The sequence below is a fragment of the Rhopalosiphum padi genome, chromosome 3, assembly GCF_020882245.1.
Source record: "Rhopalosiphum padi isolate XX-2018 chromosome 3, ASM2088224v1, whole genome shotgun sequence".
In the NCBI taxonomy this organism is placed as follows: domain Eukaryota; kingdom Metazoa; phylum Arthropoda; class Insecta; order Hemiptera; family Aphididae; genus Rhopalosiphum; species Rhopalosiphum padi.
This window is the reverse complement of record NC_083599.1, coordinates 75,507,061-75,524,851: the sequence shown is the minus strand read 5'-3', so window position 1 is coordinate 75,524,851 and position 17,791 is coordinate 75,507,061. Positions and strand designations below refer to the sequence as shown.

Below are 17,791 nucleotides of genomic sequence, written 5' to 3'. Positions count from 1 at the left end.
AAATATATAATTTAATTCATGTATACCCCACGCAGCCACGCCCACGTTGTGTAATTAGTGATAGCAAAACAAATTAAAACAAAAAATAATACTTAGTAGCCTTTTATAAAAACCAAATAAAAATATCAACGTCATAGTTCTTAAATGAATTGTAAAATGACTTAATGACTTTGGATCCTTTTTATTGATAATTTACTCAACTTTAATTTAGTATATAGGTATTTTAGTTGTCCAGTTGATATTTTAGGAGATATTTGTTAAAAACTGATTTTGGAGCAATTTTCACCCCCTAAAGACCACCCTTAACCCTTTCGTCCCGATTTTTTTTTGGGGGAAAAAAATCCATAATTTTTTTCCTTGGTTAAATAGCCATTAATAACATATTCACGCAATTTCGGAAAAAAAATTAATTTTCACCAAATTAAATGCAAATTTTCATCACATAATTTCTACAAGTAGGTCGGGTAAAAAAACAAAACAAAATAATAGCAAAACCTTTTAATACGAGTATATTAAACAAAATAAAAAATATTAACTTTTTTTTAAACAAATAACAAATATCATTAAAAATACGAGTATGTAAAACAAAATAAACAACATTAACTTTTTTTTAATTAAATAATACATTTTTTTTAACAAACTAAATAAAAAACAAAACAAATAATCACAATATTCCTTGATGACTTTTCACTTTTTTATTAAAATATAATATAATGTTGATAGAAATATATAGTACCTACAACATTATTTATGGTGAAATTTAAAAAAACAGTTGTTAGATGATGTCATACACAAATGTACATTGCATTTTGAGCAAACCCAATGACTTTCTAGCTTGCAACCTTGTCGTTTGCAGAAAAGTGGATGCTTTTTGTTATCGTGTTTAGGATAGTGTCCAACATGATCCAGTTTCATAGTTTCATTTGGTAAATTATCTAGCCTCAAGCATTTTTTTACGGGTGGTGCTGGAGACCCCAATGTTGAATTATTTCGTGGACGTCCTCGCTTTATGCCCAACGTCGATGGATTAATTTGGCTAACTTTTCCAACTGTTATTTATTCTTCACCTAACCTTTCCTTAAATTGAAGTAAATCCAGTTGATTTTTTTTTTCAATGCCTAAATTATTTGCATCGATACGATATTCCAGCCACGAGTTGGTTGTGGCCATATCAAACGCATGTGTTATGAGACGTAAGGTCCATTTATTAGATTTTATGTGAGTTCGAAATAAACTAATCAATATAAACTTATTTATCAACACCTCCCATTGAAGTGTTATAGTTTTGAATAATTTCTGGGCGATCAATTTTTTCGTAAATTTTTTTGTTTTTATTCCTTCGTCTTACCGTATCAGGCGTCCCTGATATAACACAGTTAGTCACCAATACAACTGATCTTGAATCGTACCACTTTAGCATACCTATATTAGTATTAGGCACAGCAGAAGAAATTTCAAAAGAAGCACCACGACCTAAATTGGACATAGTTTTATCACTAAGTAGAGGCGGATCACAAAACGGTTAGTTCTGGCCGTACTTGTGGCATAAATTTTCATTTCATCTAATGCATGAATTAAATTAAAACTGGTAAAGAAATTATCAAAGTATAAATAATGTTGGCTTGGTTTTACTATGTCATTTATAAGTTTTAGAACATCTGCCCCACCAAACCCGTAAATTTGTTTTTCTTGCTCGTTAATTTCTGTATTTCCTCCTTGATACATTAACAAATCATACACAAGACCACTTGACCCACATAATAAATAAATTTTGAAGCCCCAAGAATGTGGTTTTCCACGCATATAATATTTGACGTAGCTTTGCCCTTTGAATGGGACCATTTGCTCGTCTACGCTCAAATTACGCTCAATTTCCAGCAAATTACATTTTTTTTTAAACAGTTATACAAAGGACGCACTTTAAAAAATTTATCTTTATTGTTACAAGGAATCGTATCATTATTGACAACATGGAATGTTCTCCGCAGTTGAAAAAATCTATTTCTTTGCATGTTATTAGCGATAATATTAATTCTCGATTTCTGTTGCCAGTACATACGAACGCAAGGGAGGCCATAAACCCCAATTAGTAAATGAATGCCTATAAATGTTTTTATTTCCGAAGAATTTGTTTCGATAAAATTTTTCACACCTGTTTGCTGTGCATATATGTTTGTATAGCCAGCCATTTCTTCAATATCATTTTCAGTAAAATATTTTAAAAAATAATGTATAGGCGGTGGCAAAGTATTAGGGACGTTTTTTTAATTCTTTTAAATGGATTTTAGGTCTAACAAATGGCGATTCGGACCATTTAATATTTTTTTAGGAAATCCAGGCAAAACAGTTCGATAATTTATGTGATTCTGCGGTGGGGACGTAATATTTGCCGCAGAAACATTGTTTTCTTGGCTAATATCATACAACGTAGGCGAAAAAATGTTATTATTTATTGATTGCTCACTTTCTTCTGTGTTAACAGCATCATCAATACCAAATAATTCGTATTCGTGTAGCAAATTATCAAATTCGTCAGAGGGAAAATCAAACTGTTCATCTAAAAGCTGAAGTATATCACAATCTCTCAAACGTTTGTCTGACATGTTAAAAATATAAGTAGTCTAAAAAAAATAATATAATATAACGAATAAAAATAAAATAACACGAAAAAGTAATAACAGAAAACAAGAAAACAAATGACAAATGCAATGTTATGACGTTCACGCCGGTTATCTAATGCTGATATTGTACTCCGTTGTTGACCGACCTACTCGTAGCAGTAGGTGATAAGACTGATAAAATTTGGCGGTAAAATTGTTGAGTTATTGATTATAAAATATTGGTTATGGTTGTTACTTATATGTAAACGTGTTTACTATTGATTTAAAAACTTCCAGATTTTTAGAATCATATGTTAGGTAGTTTTGGCGGGAAATGTAGTTATGATGATAATGACCTTATCATGACTATATTTATTTTATTATTTTTTCAAGAAAATAGTTAAAAGATTACAATTATACTGAAAATCGATGAATATTATTATTTTATAAGAATGTGCATATATTAAGAATTATTTTTTTATAACATTTGGTTTGCTGCGATGAAAACTTTATTTAAAACAATTTATCGAAAGTTGCCTACCTATACGAGTAGGTCAGGACCGAAAGGGTTAAAAGTTTAGCACATGCGTTATCACCGGGGACTTTTAGGAGAATAATCAGGACCTTAAACTATAACGAAAAACCAATCAAAACCTTTTGTTTGATTTATTCCGAATAAAGCTGATTTTTGCGCCTAATTTCTGTGGACTAAAACTATTGTTTGTCAATGTATTGAATATATTAATTTTTTTTTTAACATAAATCATTCTTACAAAATAACTTACTTATTTCTTTAAATAAACTAGCTAAAATTTGAATAATATTTATAATTAGAAATAGAAATGCCACAGAATACATTGTCTGCAACGTCAAATAATTTCAAACTTCTAAGTATTTATTTTTATAACAATAGCAACAATTCATATTATAACAAAATTATTGCATTATCAATTTTCAGGAATACATTATTATTCTACGATAATACTATGTCTTCCCTGTTCTATTACGCTGTGTAACATTACGGTGAAATTTTTTTTTTATTTAAATAAACAACCAACGTCTAAATCAAGATTGTGAATCTAAGTTATAAATTAAGACATTTTGTCGTTGACGTTTTGACATGAAGTCATTTTGAAGTAAATGTCTTAAAGTGATTAAAATTACTGAATTAAAATAATTTTAAAATTTACTTTCAAAGTTTATGTTGATGCATTATTATTGTATTGAAATATTTTGTGCTCTATATCTTAAATAATATGTTAAAATATCTAATGAATGATAATGCATTGTATTTCTTAAACTATTTTTAGTAATATCTTTTACGTGTCAATATATTTTTTATCTTCTTAGGGAACCTGTAGGACCTGATTCCAATTGAAATATATATCTCCCTTCCAGCTTTAATCTTTTTTTAAACGTGTTACGAATAGTGAGGCGATAAGAGAATGTTCTTAAAAGTATATTCTCAAGAACAAGAATATTTTTTTGCAAATTATTACCGGGTAATTATTGTTATAGTGGAATCTACTGTACTACTGTAAATTAAAATTTGAAATATTTACTCTAATGCGGTAGCATCTTAAAAACATCTTATTTTGTACTATTCAAATATTTAAAGGTATGGGATACTCCAAAATACTTGACTTAAAATACTTACATAGCCTTTTGTTTATTTATAATTATATTACTTACCTATATAGAATTTATGCAAGACACTTTCTGTAAAAAAAGCAAAATCTCAGCATATACGTATACGTAAGATCACCGAAAGCTACCTAAGCGATTATTCATTATCCTATGCCTTGGTTAAATTTACATTAAATTGTAGTTTCGTTTTCAATATTTTATTATCACATATAATCCGCTAATATAGTTAATAAATTATTATCAACCAATACAATATAGTGTTTACTTTTTGTAGTATATTTAATATTTTATATTGCTCCGAGTTTCTCATAAATAATGTAGGACTTTATACGTTATGTTTATATTGATCTTAGTCAATAAATAATGTTGTATTTCATATTATTATTTTTTTATTTTTTTATATGAAAATTAAGGATTCAACAGCAAAAGTTATTAATACGTCATTTGATACTAGATATTAGATATTACATAGGTTAGGTTAGTTTTAAAAGTTAAAATATGCTTATATAATTGTTGTGATACTTAATAATGCAATAATTTTCAATGTTTGACTTTCATCGTATGATTTTATTATGTTGGGTGGCATATTCGGTCTATGCTGTTGAAGTACCGATATTGTGTACACTTCTCCATAATGTGTTATAAATTTAGATTTAGTTAGGGAATATGTGTTGAATTATATTTTTGAAATTAGAAGGCAATGACGCGTACCTGTTGTTGTCACGGTGTGGTGATGAGGTAGCGTCGGAGTTGGTGAACTGTGCACTTGGGACAGGGGAAAAGGTGTAGCGGATAAAACAAAAAGAAAAAAAAACACAAAGGTTTTCGGGGGTAAAAATGGTGATTTATTGACCTCGGTGGAAGGCGTCAAAAAAAAAAAACAAAATAAACTAATAGTGTTCGGCAAAGCTAGAGGTTGCGAGTTGAGATGGGGCACAGTCCGTTATTGTCCGCGTACGGTGCGGTGGTTTAAACTGATTAGCCTAGGGCCGGTTCATGGTCGCGTCGGGTTCGACGTTCCGATGCGGTTCGTCACGCGTCGGTGTCGTCCGCCATCGACTAGTGGTTGAGAGAGAGAAGTCATTGCGTGGCTTTCCGCGCAAATGCCGTTTGAATTCAAACGGTCGTTGCGCGGGGCCGCGTCAGTATTATGACATTTGTTTTATTAGTATTGAAATTAAGAAGTTCTGTATTCAGTTTTTTCCCATTTCCAAGAAAGTAAATTTTGAAACATAAATTTGTTCAAGACTGACGTATGAATGTCTATTGTTTGTTATAATTATAGAATTTTGATTACATTCATTTTATTTCTACAGGAGCTTATAAGTTACATATTTTGTCATTTTGTCTTCATGAAAAATGATTCTTAGTTATTTTATGGATTTATACGTGAATAGTCATAGTTCGTACTAGTGCTCTTATATTTGAGACAATAAGTCTGCTATTATACAGGGTGATCCATTCAACGAAAGACACTCATCATTTTAAAAACTATTCAATATTTTTTTTAGTATTAAAATTTTAAAATTTTTCATATAACCTTATAATTTTAGCCCTTAGTAGTATGAAATGGGGGATTCAAACATCGCAGCCGCAGCCGCCGCCGCCAAACGATCGCATATGTGCGCGACATACGTTTTCAGTTATCACTTGTTATCATATATTATCAATAATTTATTTTTATCAGTTATCATATATTTAAAAATATAATATTATGGGTTAGAATCGAATCGTGAGGTTAACATTGTATATATATATATATATATATATATATTTAAGTACACTCTAAATAATATACATAATCATATGAATATTCTCACAACGTATAGTTCCCTCTTATATACATGGGGATATAATATACAAAAATGTACATTAAGCCTTGATACATAGATACGATCTGCTTATTGTCCCCGACTGGCCGCCCCCTAATAATATTAAAATGCCTATTAGTGAATAACACACACACACACACATTAATAACTGATATACTTTTGTGTCTAAAATGCCATATTCTCTCATGTCGTCAGGATGGCGCCGACTCATAATGTATATCCTTAAACCATCACAGATCCATATTCAATTCATCGATAATCACACAATACCTTGCAAAAACTCTACCGTCGCCACCCGACGTTTGGCGTCGGATTGACAATACGATACACCTTATTTAATAAACTAGATGACTATATAGAAATTCACACTAACTGCTCGTCTTTATATATATTCTGAAAGAGGCAACAGTTCTTCAGTACGTTTTAAGCCGTTGTACACACATCGTCATCGAGTATTTTTGAGTGTTTTTAAACGTTTATACTTTTTTTTTTTTTTTTTTGTTTTACCTTAAAAATTATCAACATATTTAATTGTGATCAGTGTCCGTTGATGTTCACGCGTAAAGACAGTTTGCTCAGACACAAAATCATACACCGAGGAATTCGTTTTCCGTGCTCTGTATGCATCAAAACATTCAGTCTCATGTCAAGTCTTAAGAGGCATGAGAAAAATTCTCATGGTATGTATACTTATTTATTTTTATTATTAATATATATCTAATATTTTTTCCAAGATTATCGATGAATTGAATATGGATCTGTGATGGTTTAAGGATATACATTATGAGTCGGCGCCATCCTGACGACATGAGAGAATATGGCATTTTAGACACAAAAGTATATCAGTTATTAATGTGTGTGTGTGTGTGTTATTCACTAATAGGCATTTTAATATTATTAGGGGGCGGCCAGTCGGGGACAATAAGCAGATCGTATCTATTTTTGTATATTATTTCCCCAAGTATATAAGAGGGAACTATACGTTGTGAGAATATTCATATGATTATGTATATTATTTAGAGTGTACTTAAATATATATATACAATGTTACCCTCACGATTCGATTCTAACCCATAATATTATATTTTTAAATATATGATAACTAATAAAAATAATGTGTGATAACTGATAAAAATAATGTGTGATAACTGATAAAAAATAATAAGTGATAACTGATAAAAATTTAATTATTGATAACTGATAAAAATAAATTATTGATAATATATGATAACATGTGATAACTGAAAACGTATGTCGCGCACATACGCGATCGTTTGATGTCGGTGCTATTGTGGCGGGGTGGGGGGGTTATAATATACGTCACAAACGTAGTGGGTTCGGCGGTGGTTGTGGTGGCGAGGTGGGTGGGGGGTATAATATACGTCACAAACGTAGTGGATGCGGCGGCGGCGGCGGCGGCTGCGGCTGCGGCTGCGGTGTTTGAATTTTCCATTTCATACTACTGCCCTTATTGGTTTGATTTAGTTTTTATGAGTAATGACGAATTGAATATAAATGCAAAATGTAAATGATGTTTATTTATGTATAAATAATAATAATAATACATTTGATATTCATCATGCCATTGTTATTATGTTATAATAACAAATATTTAGTCTTAAGAAATGATAACATTGCAGCGCCACACTACGTCGTCCCCTCCAACTCGATTTTAGTTATCCTTGTATTAGTTAAGTAGTTAGAGGATGTCGCACCCACATGTGTTGTCTCCGTCTTACACAGTTACACACGTACGGCATAGTAAATGTTCGTTCATCAGTTTTAATAGAGTGCTTTTAGTTTCGATATTATAGAGTGAATTGACCTATTATTAAACTTTTAGGTAAGAACATTATCTGTGTTTTCTCGTTGGTTATTAACAATATTTTAATTTTTAAGTGAGTTATGAGTATGAAAAATATAAATATTTTAAAATGCTCATAATTGGTTTGTAACCGATCGTTTCGAGCGCATTTATGTGACGGCACAGTAGGTATGTCAACAAACTGCCGCAACATAAGTTATAACTTATAACTTATAACAAATAAAGCCATAATGCAGATGAAAGATATTTTCCAATAACATTGCTTAGTCGGTTTTTTTTATGTCCATCTTATATTCTGTACCGAAGATAGGCGATACTCGATGTAAAAACAAGTTTTGATACGCTATAAGCTTATAAAATCAGGCTAATCTAACATGGTAGCTTAAAGAAATAAGTTTGGTCGTGGGGAGAGCTTTTTTAATGTTAAAATAATTTATACCTTAAATATTCGTCTATTATTGCTATTATCAATTATGTAGGTATAGAAGTATTTATAAATAGTAAATAAAATAAATGTTACAAAATTTTAGATTTAATTAGATAAGCATCTCTTATATAAATAAATAGATGTAATTTTAATACAGTACATTTTCTTGCATATTATTAAGCTCTTTTTGGTAATGGTGCATTTTGTTTATAAAAATTTAACAGATTAATTTAAATTATACTTATTTTTTAGGTGTGCATAGTATTATGAATTTGATTTTTTAAAAAAAAAATAGATACTTTAATATATTACCTTCAATTAAGTTGTCGCAGAGTCCCTCATCAGTTAATCCACCTAAATAAATTATTTTTTATTATAATTAATTTCAAAAACTTTAGTAAAAAAATAAATAAATATTGATTGTATTTGGAATATTGAATAATCATTAAAAATACTTTAACAGTGTTTGATTAAAAAAAAAAAAAAACAATAGATTTTTATTGTAATATAAATTCATTATCTTATATTATAATTTTTTTTTATTTTGATTACTGAACTATTTAAACAATATTTAAATTGTTTCAACATACAGTCTTATAATAAACTTAATTACCAATTGCACATTGAATTACTTCTCCGTGAATTATTTTGAGACCTAACCATAGAAGTCCCAATAAAACATGGAAAATGTGATACATGGTGTCAATAAAATAACAATTTATTTTACTTAATAACTGAATTAATAAAATAGAGAAATAATTGTGACTTATTTTAAATAACGAAATCAATCGAAACGAATAGCTGTGAGTGTGACACACAAATGCAATAATAATTAATGTTTCAATGTGGAATAATAACATTTTTATTTTGTAAAATAACACTTGTATAATATGTAATACAGATGTGATGTATTTACTTTTCAGTTATTATGTGCAGTATTATTTAACTTGAGTAATTTATATTTTATACACTCTTATAATATTTTGTATGAAATAAAAATTGTAAATTTCAAACGCTTTACATTTAAAATTGTTATTAACATCATACTCATAATTCAAATATCTAATTTCTTTTTTATAAAATAAGTAGAATAGGTAGATTTTATAAATTACTTATAAAACTTATTTTTTGATTATGAATGGAGGATATATTTAATGATATGTTTAGTGTAAAGCTTTCACTGTGTAATCCAAATTTAAAACAAGGCATCCCAAAAACTGTTGTTATAGCTACATACAAAATTTAAATACACATTTGTCCAAAAGTCTTTTTTTATAAACATCTTTTATGAATTAGAATTTTGTTAAAACTACAAAAATAAGTAAGCCATGTTCTATAGTCATAATTGCGCAACTGGTCATAAACTAATAAATTATAAAATTTGTTTAGCTGAAGTTTAATATATTTATTGAAAATTATATGTATTTGACGGTTATTCGTTTTTGAAAAAACATATAAATTCCCAATTTAATTAACTGTATGATTGTTTTGAAAAAAAACTATGGTTTTTTATTTAAATTTTTTTAATGTATTAATTATTAATTTATTTATTCAGTTTCCTATCAGAAACTACCTTCAAAACTGATGATTCTTCATTTTACAACTTACAATGTCCAAGAACATTAAACAAAAATGATTGAAATTAAAAACTCGGTTATTGATCATTTGATTACTGGTTAAAGTGACATATTATAATATATTTTATAATAGTATCGGGAATTTTATAAAACGTTATTATTATTACGCAAGTAAAATAACTTATTGGATTTGAAGAAACAAAATTATTTATTTATAAAATTAAAAACGCAACGCACTCAGGAATCCCCCCAGTTATGTACGAGTTAATACGGAATATGAGATGTATGTGAAGTTACTTAAGTAATTCGAAAAATATGCCAATATTTTGCAAATAATTGTAGGTAAATCGATTTTTAGAATTTACGAATAAATCATTATAAAAAACATTACGGGGGTCCTATTTCACGCAGCCCCTTGACTTTGTCCCATCGATTCGAAAAATATGTCAATATTTTTGTCAATTGCAAATAATTGCAAATTGGTTTTCAGAATTTGCAAATCAATATTTTATTTTTGGCAAATTTTACTAGTGTTTTCTATGTGCGACGGATTTATGGGCTCCATGAGGTTGGCCGTCCAAAGTGAAAAGTTTTTCCCCAAATTTTGTCAATAATTTGTAAGTTTATTTAATCACAAATTGGAAATTTGTAAGCTTAGTCGTTTTCACTTATCCACAAAAGTTTAAATCATGGCTATTTTCCGCGAAAATTCAAAGTTTTTGACGTTGCCAAATTGTTCTGCGCAATTTGTAAGCACAAATTTAAAACTTTATACTTGGTGAGCTGATTATAAATTAAGTTTTGGTGATATTTTATATAAATACTTACTAATTTTAATGTGTTTTTTTTTTACTTGAAAAAGGCAATTTTCTAGTATTTCTGGAAAAAAGGTAGATATACGCATATATAATAATAAAAAAAACATAATAAATTTACCTTAGAAAATTACCGTTTTTCTGATGACAATGACAAAAAAAACACATGAAAATAGATAACACATAAATAGGTAAGTATTTATATAAACTATCATCAAAACTTAATTTATAATCAGCTCACCTAGTATAAAGTTTTAAATTTGTGCTTACAAATTGCGCAGGACAAGTTAACACGGTCAAGGTTCAAAAAGCTCAACGAAGCACGGCCGGCCAACTTCGACTCAACAAATTTTTTTAAATAAAATGTAAGCATTTCTGATATGTTTGCCATGTTTGGCCTTGTCATTTATCGTATGTTTTAATTATATTAATAAAACTTCGTATTTTGACATATTACATTTTCTACTCAGTATTTCCTTTTTGAATAAACTATTAATCATTAATGTAAATATAAAGTGTATTCCCAGATAGCATTTTCGTAATGATAATATTTCATTAATATCATATCTTCATTAAAAAAATAATGTTATAATATAAATAATTATATTATATCAAATTATGATTTTTTTAAATAATATTATGAAAATATTAATAATTTAACGTCATAATCAAAATATTAAAATAATATTCTGAATATAATATCATTATGTTATTATACATGAATTGTTTAAATGATATTTTAAATGTATTAATATAAGACATCATAAACGAAATTATAAAATAATATCGGGATAAAAATATCATAATATCATTTAAATCTGATTATTTATATCAAAACAAAAACCCTCCGTCTAACTACGTGTAAAAATTAGCTAAGTAAAAAAAAGAAGAAAAAAAATCAAAAAAAAAAACATTGTATAACCAAAACATTTTTCACATAAAACCAGTAATTTCAAAGCACTATAAAGATGTGATATCATAAATAAATGCTAAGTAAACTGAATTTAAGTATATTTAGTCTGTTTCGATAATTTATTTACTTGGCGAGGAAATTTTTTACTTCATACGATACAATATAAGAACCGTGGCGCTGGATGAATAATTAGACAATAAGACATTATAAATTAAAAATATTACAGTGAACATTTCTATACTAATCAAAATAATACTCTACAACCAATAATAACACTGTGTACTCTATATTAATACTAATATTTCCTCGCCAAGTAAATAAATTATCGAAACAGACTAAATATACTTAAATTCAGTTTACTTAGCATTTATTTATGATATCACATCTTTATAGTGCTTTGAAATTACTGGTTTTATGTGAAAAATGTTTTGGTTATACAATGTTTTTTTTTTTGATTTTTTTTCTTCTTTTTTTTACTTAGCTAATTTTTACACGTAGTTAGACGGAGGGTTTTTGTTTTGATATCACCAATTTTTATCATTTATACCTCAATACACTTTTATTAATTTTGCTTCTCGAGGATTAGCATATAAATGTCTTTGCCACCTCTAGGCCATCTTTCTTTATTAGAAGTGAGATCATTACATCTGAACCAAAGATTTGATTTTTTTATTAAACTTGTATAATGACCATGATGTAATGATTCCCCGTGATGACAAATCGCAGAACATATACTATACGTTTTTTCATCAACTTTTAAAGATGTTGTTGACAAAGATATTAATGATACATTATGTTTTTTTTTTTAATTTATATTTTAATTTGCAAGTCCAGTGTGTCGTACGCGAGGTACGAAAATAATTTAATACGGACTATTTTAACAGCAATGATTGCCAATAATAATACGTAGTACGTAGTAATAGGTACTAAACGGTTTATAAATTATTGGTCAGTTATACGCGAGGTGCGAACACAGTTTAAAACGGAATACACCGGACAAGTCCAGCGTGAGCCGTACGCGCAGTGCGAATACTGCGAACACAGTTTAACTGTGACAACTGACAGCTCTATGTCTACAGTGTAACGTTTAGGGTAATTAAATAATGACCAATAACGACACGTAACATAAAAAGCATGTACAGCGTAAGTCCAGCGTCAATAACTAAAAGCTATGAGACAAATAGACAACATGTACTATGCACGTATTTTAAATGGTTTAATATTAGATAAGACAGACTAGACAACACGCTATGAGCAGCAATGCAAAGAACGGAACGTGCGCGTCTACTGCAGGCTGACGACGATAACGAAATGAAACAAAATATTAACATGAAGTAGTAATAATGAAATGCTCAAATGCGACGTAGCCATAGATAATACACATAATAGTGTGAGGCCGTATAGTAGTGACATAGTAGTACATAGTAGTGGGTGACCGGGAGGGTTGACTGGGAGTGGGGGATCGTGAGTGGAGGCCGGTCGGCACGACAACGGGAGAAGCGGCCGCCGTGATTCCAGATTTCAATATAATTTTTCATTAAAAATGTTTCACGTTTCCTTTAATAACTTAATTTCTAACTGTACGATTTTTATGATTTTTACAAAAGGATCATCTGCATGATTTTTCTCATGTTTTGCAATTTACTAGGTATAAATTGATTCAGTAGATAATTAATTATCTCATCTGACAAAAAACACCGAAATTTACACGGTTTTAATGGGAAACTCCTGCTTCGAGATAATATACACTGTCGTGCCGCCGCTTTTATTTTTTTTACTTAGCTCGCGCCACGACCGTGGCGCTGGATATCCTAGATGAATTTATTTTCGTAATGATAATGATGCTTTATTAACAATACATTAATTTCATTTAAAAATAAAATCATTGAATAGGATCAGTGGCGGTTTATACCAAAAACGGGCCTGTGTGCAAAACTAAAAAAGGCCCCCCTCCTACATCTTTTTATTCTAAATAATATGGATATTGGATATACATCATAAATTTATATTTTATAACAATGATATACTGATATCAGACTGAGAAAATGAGAACCATTTGAAATTGAAAACAATTGTTTTAATTTTTCGTACATAACTGTATTTATTTAATTATTTTTTTTTAAGGAATGTTGAGCAATAATGGGCCCCTCAAGCCGAGGGCCCGTGGCATTTGCACACATCGCACACATGTATGACACGCCACTGAATAGGATTTAATATAATTATTTTCTAAAATACTATATAGGTATATTTATTTATTATATAATATGGTAATAATGACCTAACTCCAAGACAGTAGTGTCATTTCAGTTTTTGTTTGACTAGTGCAACTATAGTTGCAAATCAGTGTGTATACACACTGATTTGCCGACTCAAATCAATGTTCAATATTATAATTTATAAAATGGCTTTAGTAATTAAAAATAATAATACTTCTTATAATTTTTAAATGTGCCGACTTAAGGTTGATGTAAATGTTAGACTAGGGCAAATTCCCAAGTTGACCCCCCTCAAATGACGCTCCAAGAATGCGTCAGATATTTATAGTGTTATGCAGTGCAAATTTCTGATTATGACCTTGTAAGGTTGATATCTTGGTGGGCTGTCGAGCTGGTGGCATGAATGTGGAAAAACATCCATGAGGGCAATAATCAGAAAAGAAGACTGTTTTTTTTCCTACGGACTCACTATACAAGCCACAATGCGTATCCGTCGAGCGTATTCCGCCACGTACAAAATTATCTAAAAATGTAGGTATAAACGCGACATTTTTCGTCACCAGTATAGTCCATCCTAATTTAATACAATGAAAATTAGGAGTTAGCGTTTTTATTATTCCGGTGTTCGTCCGCCAAAACGCAAGTCGACCAGCATTTTCCGCCGCGGATGAAAATGCGGCGTATGATATCCTTCATGTATAGCCCCGGCCTTAGACTTGTTTCATATGGACGCGTATCGTACGCGCGGGTTTTTAGTTAAGTTCACACGCGCCATATCGGCGAGCAAAACGCGCCATCGTCGTGCAAGTAGACTTACATGACGTGAACATTGTGAACCCGTCAGGCACGGTGATTCACTGTGATTCTACTATAGGGTGACCATACGTCCCGTATTATACGGGATTGTCCCGTTTTTCCACTTTGTGTCCCGTTGTCCCGACAAAAGTTATACGGGACGCATTTTGTCCCGTATTTTCAAGTAGGTCCCGTATTATTCCCGTTTTTCTCTTTATTGTTAATTTATAATTTTATAATTTTTTTTTTTTTTATTCTACGATATTTTTGTATCACAATATTCAATAAAACATCTAATCTATACTTATCAGAATTATTTTTAGATTCTTGTCTTAACAATAAATTATTATAATTGCTGCGAGTTGAAAATAGAGAACTAATAATGTCACATTATTATCGACACGTTAAACCGACGATTATAAATACTAATGATATAACGATAACGTACAAAATGTTATTAATATTATTATATTGATGTGTGACGTCGTCTACTAAATAAGTACAATTCCATTCACCACAACCAGTTTGTTGTCAAATATAATGTCTATTTTTATTTTATAATATCTATGTAAAATTATAAATATAATTTGTTATTAATATTTATACGTGAGTGTCGAGTTCACGATGACATTCACAGTGTAGTCGTAGTCGTAGTGACGTATTGACGTGTCACGTGTAGTTTATTAAGCTTATTTAAAATTCAGTGTACCATAATACCTAATTTGTTTTTTAAAATGCCCAAAAGACGGTGCGTTTTTACTCCACAATTAAAATTAGAATTTCCTTTTTTACAAGATGCTGACGAAGTAGGAAAAATATTTTGTACCATATGTAAGTCAGTGTTTTCTATAGAACATGGTGGACGTTCAGACATAACACAACATGTTACAAAAGTAAAAAAACATTTACTGGCATTATCAGCTGCATCAAAACACGAAAAGGTAACTTCTTTTTTTTTAAAAAATGATCCGAGTGGGTCCACTGACGAAAGTAGACGTACTGCAGCACAAGAAGGGATATTCGCATTTCATACCGTGATACACAATCACTCATTTCGATCAATGGACTGCACATCATCTCTTTTAAAACAAATGTATAATAAAAAATTTACATGTGCGAGAACTAAGGCTGAATCGATTGTTTTAAATGTGTTAGCTCCTTTCGCCATGCAACAAATTTATAAGGAAATAGAAAATATAAATTTTGCTACAATTATGATAGATACTTCTAACCATAAGAACCTAAAAATCGTACCAATTTTAATACGTTATTTCAAACCAAATTCGGGAATACAAATCAAAGTTTTTGAAGTAACAAATTTAAAAGGAGAAACAGCAAATATTTTATCAACTTATATAATTGAAAGTTTAAAAAAGCATAAGTTGTCAGATAAAATTGTTGCATTTTCTGGAGATAATTGCAATACTAACTTTGGAGGTGTTTTAAGAAAAGGATCAAATAATGTTTTTTCAATTTTAAATAACAATTTAAAAACGAATATTTTTGGAGTAGGTTGCGCTGCTCATATTTTGCACAACGCTATGCAATCAAGTGCTGATGTGTTACCTATTGATGTAGAAATCATAGTTAACAAAATTTTTCAATTTTTTCATATCTATACAGTTCGAGTTGAACATTTGAAAGAGTTTTGTGAATATGCAAATGTTGAATATAAAAATATTCTTGGAAGTGTAAAAACTCGTTGGTTATCCTTATTACCTGCAATAACAAGAATTATTGATATTTACCCGGGCTTAAAATCATACTTCGAGAAACAGGAAAAGTGTCCTACAATATTAAAATCGTTTTTTAACGATCCTATGTCTATAGTGTGGTTTCATTTTTTACAAAGCCAATTAAAGGTTGTCTGTGATACTGTAACTAAAATAGAAGGAGATAAAATATCAGCCTGTGAAGTTGCAGAGGAATTAGAAATTTTAGTTGGAAAAATAAAAAATAGAAAACATCTAAACTTCCTTACAACAAATATTTTATCGCTTTTAAATGATTTAAAAAACAATAATATGTATAATGAAAGCTCATTCAAAAAAAGTACTGATCTATTTTATAATACTTTTTTATCTTACGTAGAAAAATGGGGTTGCCACTTTGACCAGTTGAAAATATTTCATTGGGTCCAACTAATAAACTGTCCTACTTGGGAAAATGTTCAAAAATGTATTAAATTTCTTATGGAAAACAACCGAAATAATTCTAACATAAAATTAGATGAAGATAATTTATTTGATGAATTCAGTCATGTAGAACAAATTTTTAAATCACGAATTCATGAATGGCAAAAAAATTCCGCTAAAGTAGAAGTTAAGTGGTGTGAAATATTTGAATACACTAAAGCTCATAACATTGATACAACTAACATATCAAAAATCGTAGAATATTCTTTGGCAATTCCTGGTACAAATGCTGCAGTAGAACGGATTTTTTCAACCATTAATGTGTTGTGGACAGATGAAAAAAATCGATTTTTGGTTGAAACTATCAAATCAATTATAATCGTAAAAACACACTTTAAAAACTTATCTTGTAATGAGTTTTATAATATTCTATTAAAAGAAACTAGGTTACTTGATGAAATCGGTTCAGCACAAAAGTATACAAAAACATCAAAAGAAGAAATTTACATGCCATCGTCATCAAAATAATTTTTTTTTGGACTTTTGTGTACATATTATACTTATTAATATTTTATTTGTATTTAAAAACTATTATACAACATACATTTAATTTGTTTTTTTTATATTAATATATTTAGTTAAAATTAGAATTTCCTTTTTTTTTTTTTTTTAGTTAAGTAACTAAAGTGTCCCGTATTTTTATTTTATTTTTATGGTCACCCTATTCTACTAACATATTTTTGAAAGCCGATTATATTATATTATCATTATATATATATAATATACTTAACTTATTTCTTTAATTTTTTCTCTAATATTTTATACCTAATTATAATTATATTTACAAAAATGTCAACTATAGTAACTACGAATTATTACGTTACTCGTTACTGAAACATATTAAAGACAAATAATATTTTTGTTATATAAATTATAAGTAATCTACGACTGTAGCTATTATGTACCATACGTCCATACACCACAAAATAGTATAATAATAATTTTA

The 17,791-nt window shown here is 29.2% G+C and overlaps 3 protein-coding genes across 4 annotated transcripts in view; 1 reads left to right on the top strand and 2 right to left on the bottom strand.

Moving 5' to 3' along the window:
- The window catches only part of LOC132927562 (uncharacterized), a 71,263-nt gene extending 62,124 nt beyond the window's left edge, over positions 1–9,139 (bottom strand). The window contains exons 1-4 of one of the 2 annotated variants that reach the window (XM_060992113.1): positions 8,945–9,139; positions 8,644–8,685; positions 4,293–4,319; positions 3,386–3,406 (exon numbers count right to left, since the gene is read on the bottom strand). In XM_060992113.1, coding sequence (XP_060848096.1) covers positions 3,386–3,406; positions 4,293–4,319; positions 8,644–8,685; positions 8,945–9,029 — 175 coding nt within the window. In that variant the 5' untranslated portion in view covers positions 9,030–9,139. The remainder of the gene's footprint in view (positions 1–3,385; positions 3,407–4,292; positions 4,320–8,643; positions 8,686–8,944) is intronic. The other variant, XM_060992114.1, reaches the window with a different exon arrangement.
- Positions 1,250–2,603, bottom strand: LOC132923886 (piggyBac transposable element-derived protein 3-like). The gene is given in 5 exon segments (XM_060987872.1): positions 1,250–1,512; positions 1,515–1,889; positions 1,892–2,256; positions 2,258–2,318; positions 2,465–2,603. Coding segments are annotated over 5 exon segments (1,203 nt in total).
- A 5,596-nt stretch (positions 9,140–14,735) lies between the features above and the next one.
- Positions 14,736–17,464, top strand: LOC132927815 (uncharacterized). The gene has a single exon (XM_060992407.1). The coding sequence runs from the start codon at positions 15,385–15,387 to the stop codon at positions 17,311–17,313; it is 1,929 nt and encodes a 642-aa protein (XP_060848390.1). The 5' UTR covers positions 14,736–15,384; the 3' UTR covers positions 17,314–17,464.
- Positions 17,465–17,791: the final 327 nt, after the last annotated feature.

What these genes read in the sequence shown, in the direction of transcription:
- LOC132927815 (XM_060992407.1), top strand. Translation starts at nt 15,385, where the DNA reads ATGCCCAAAAGACGGTGCGTTTTTACTCCACAATTAAAATTAGAATTT.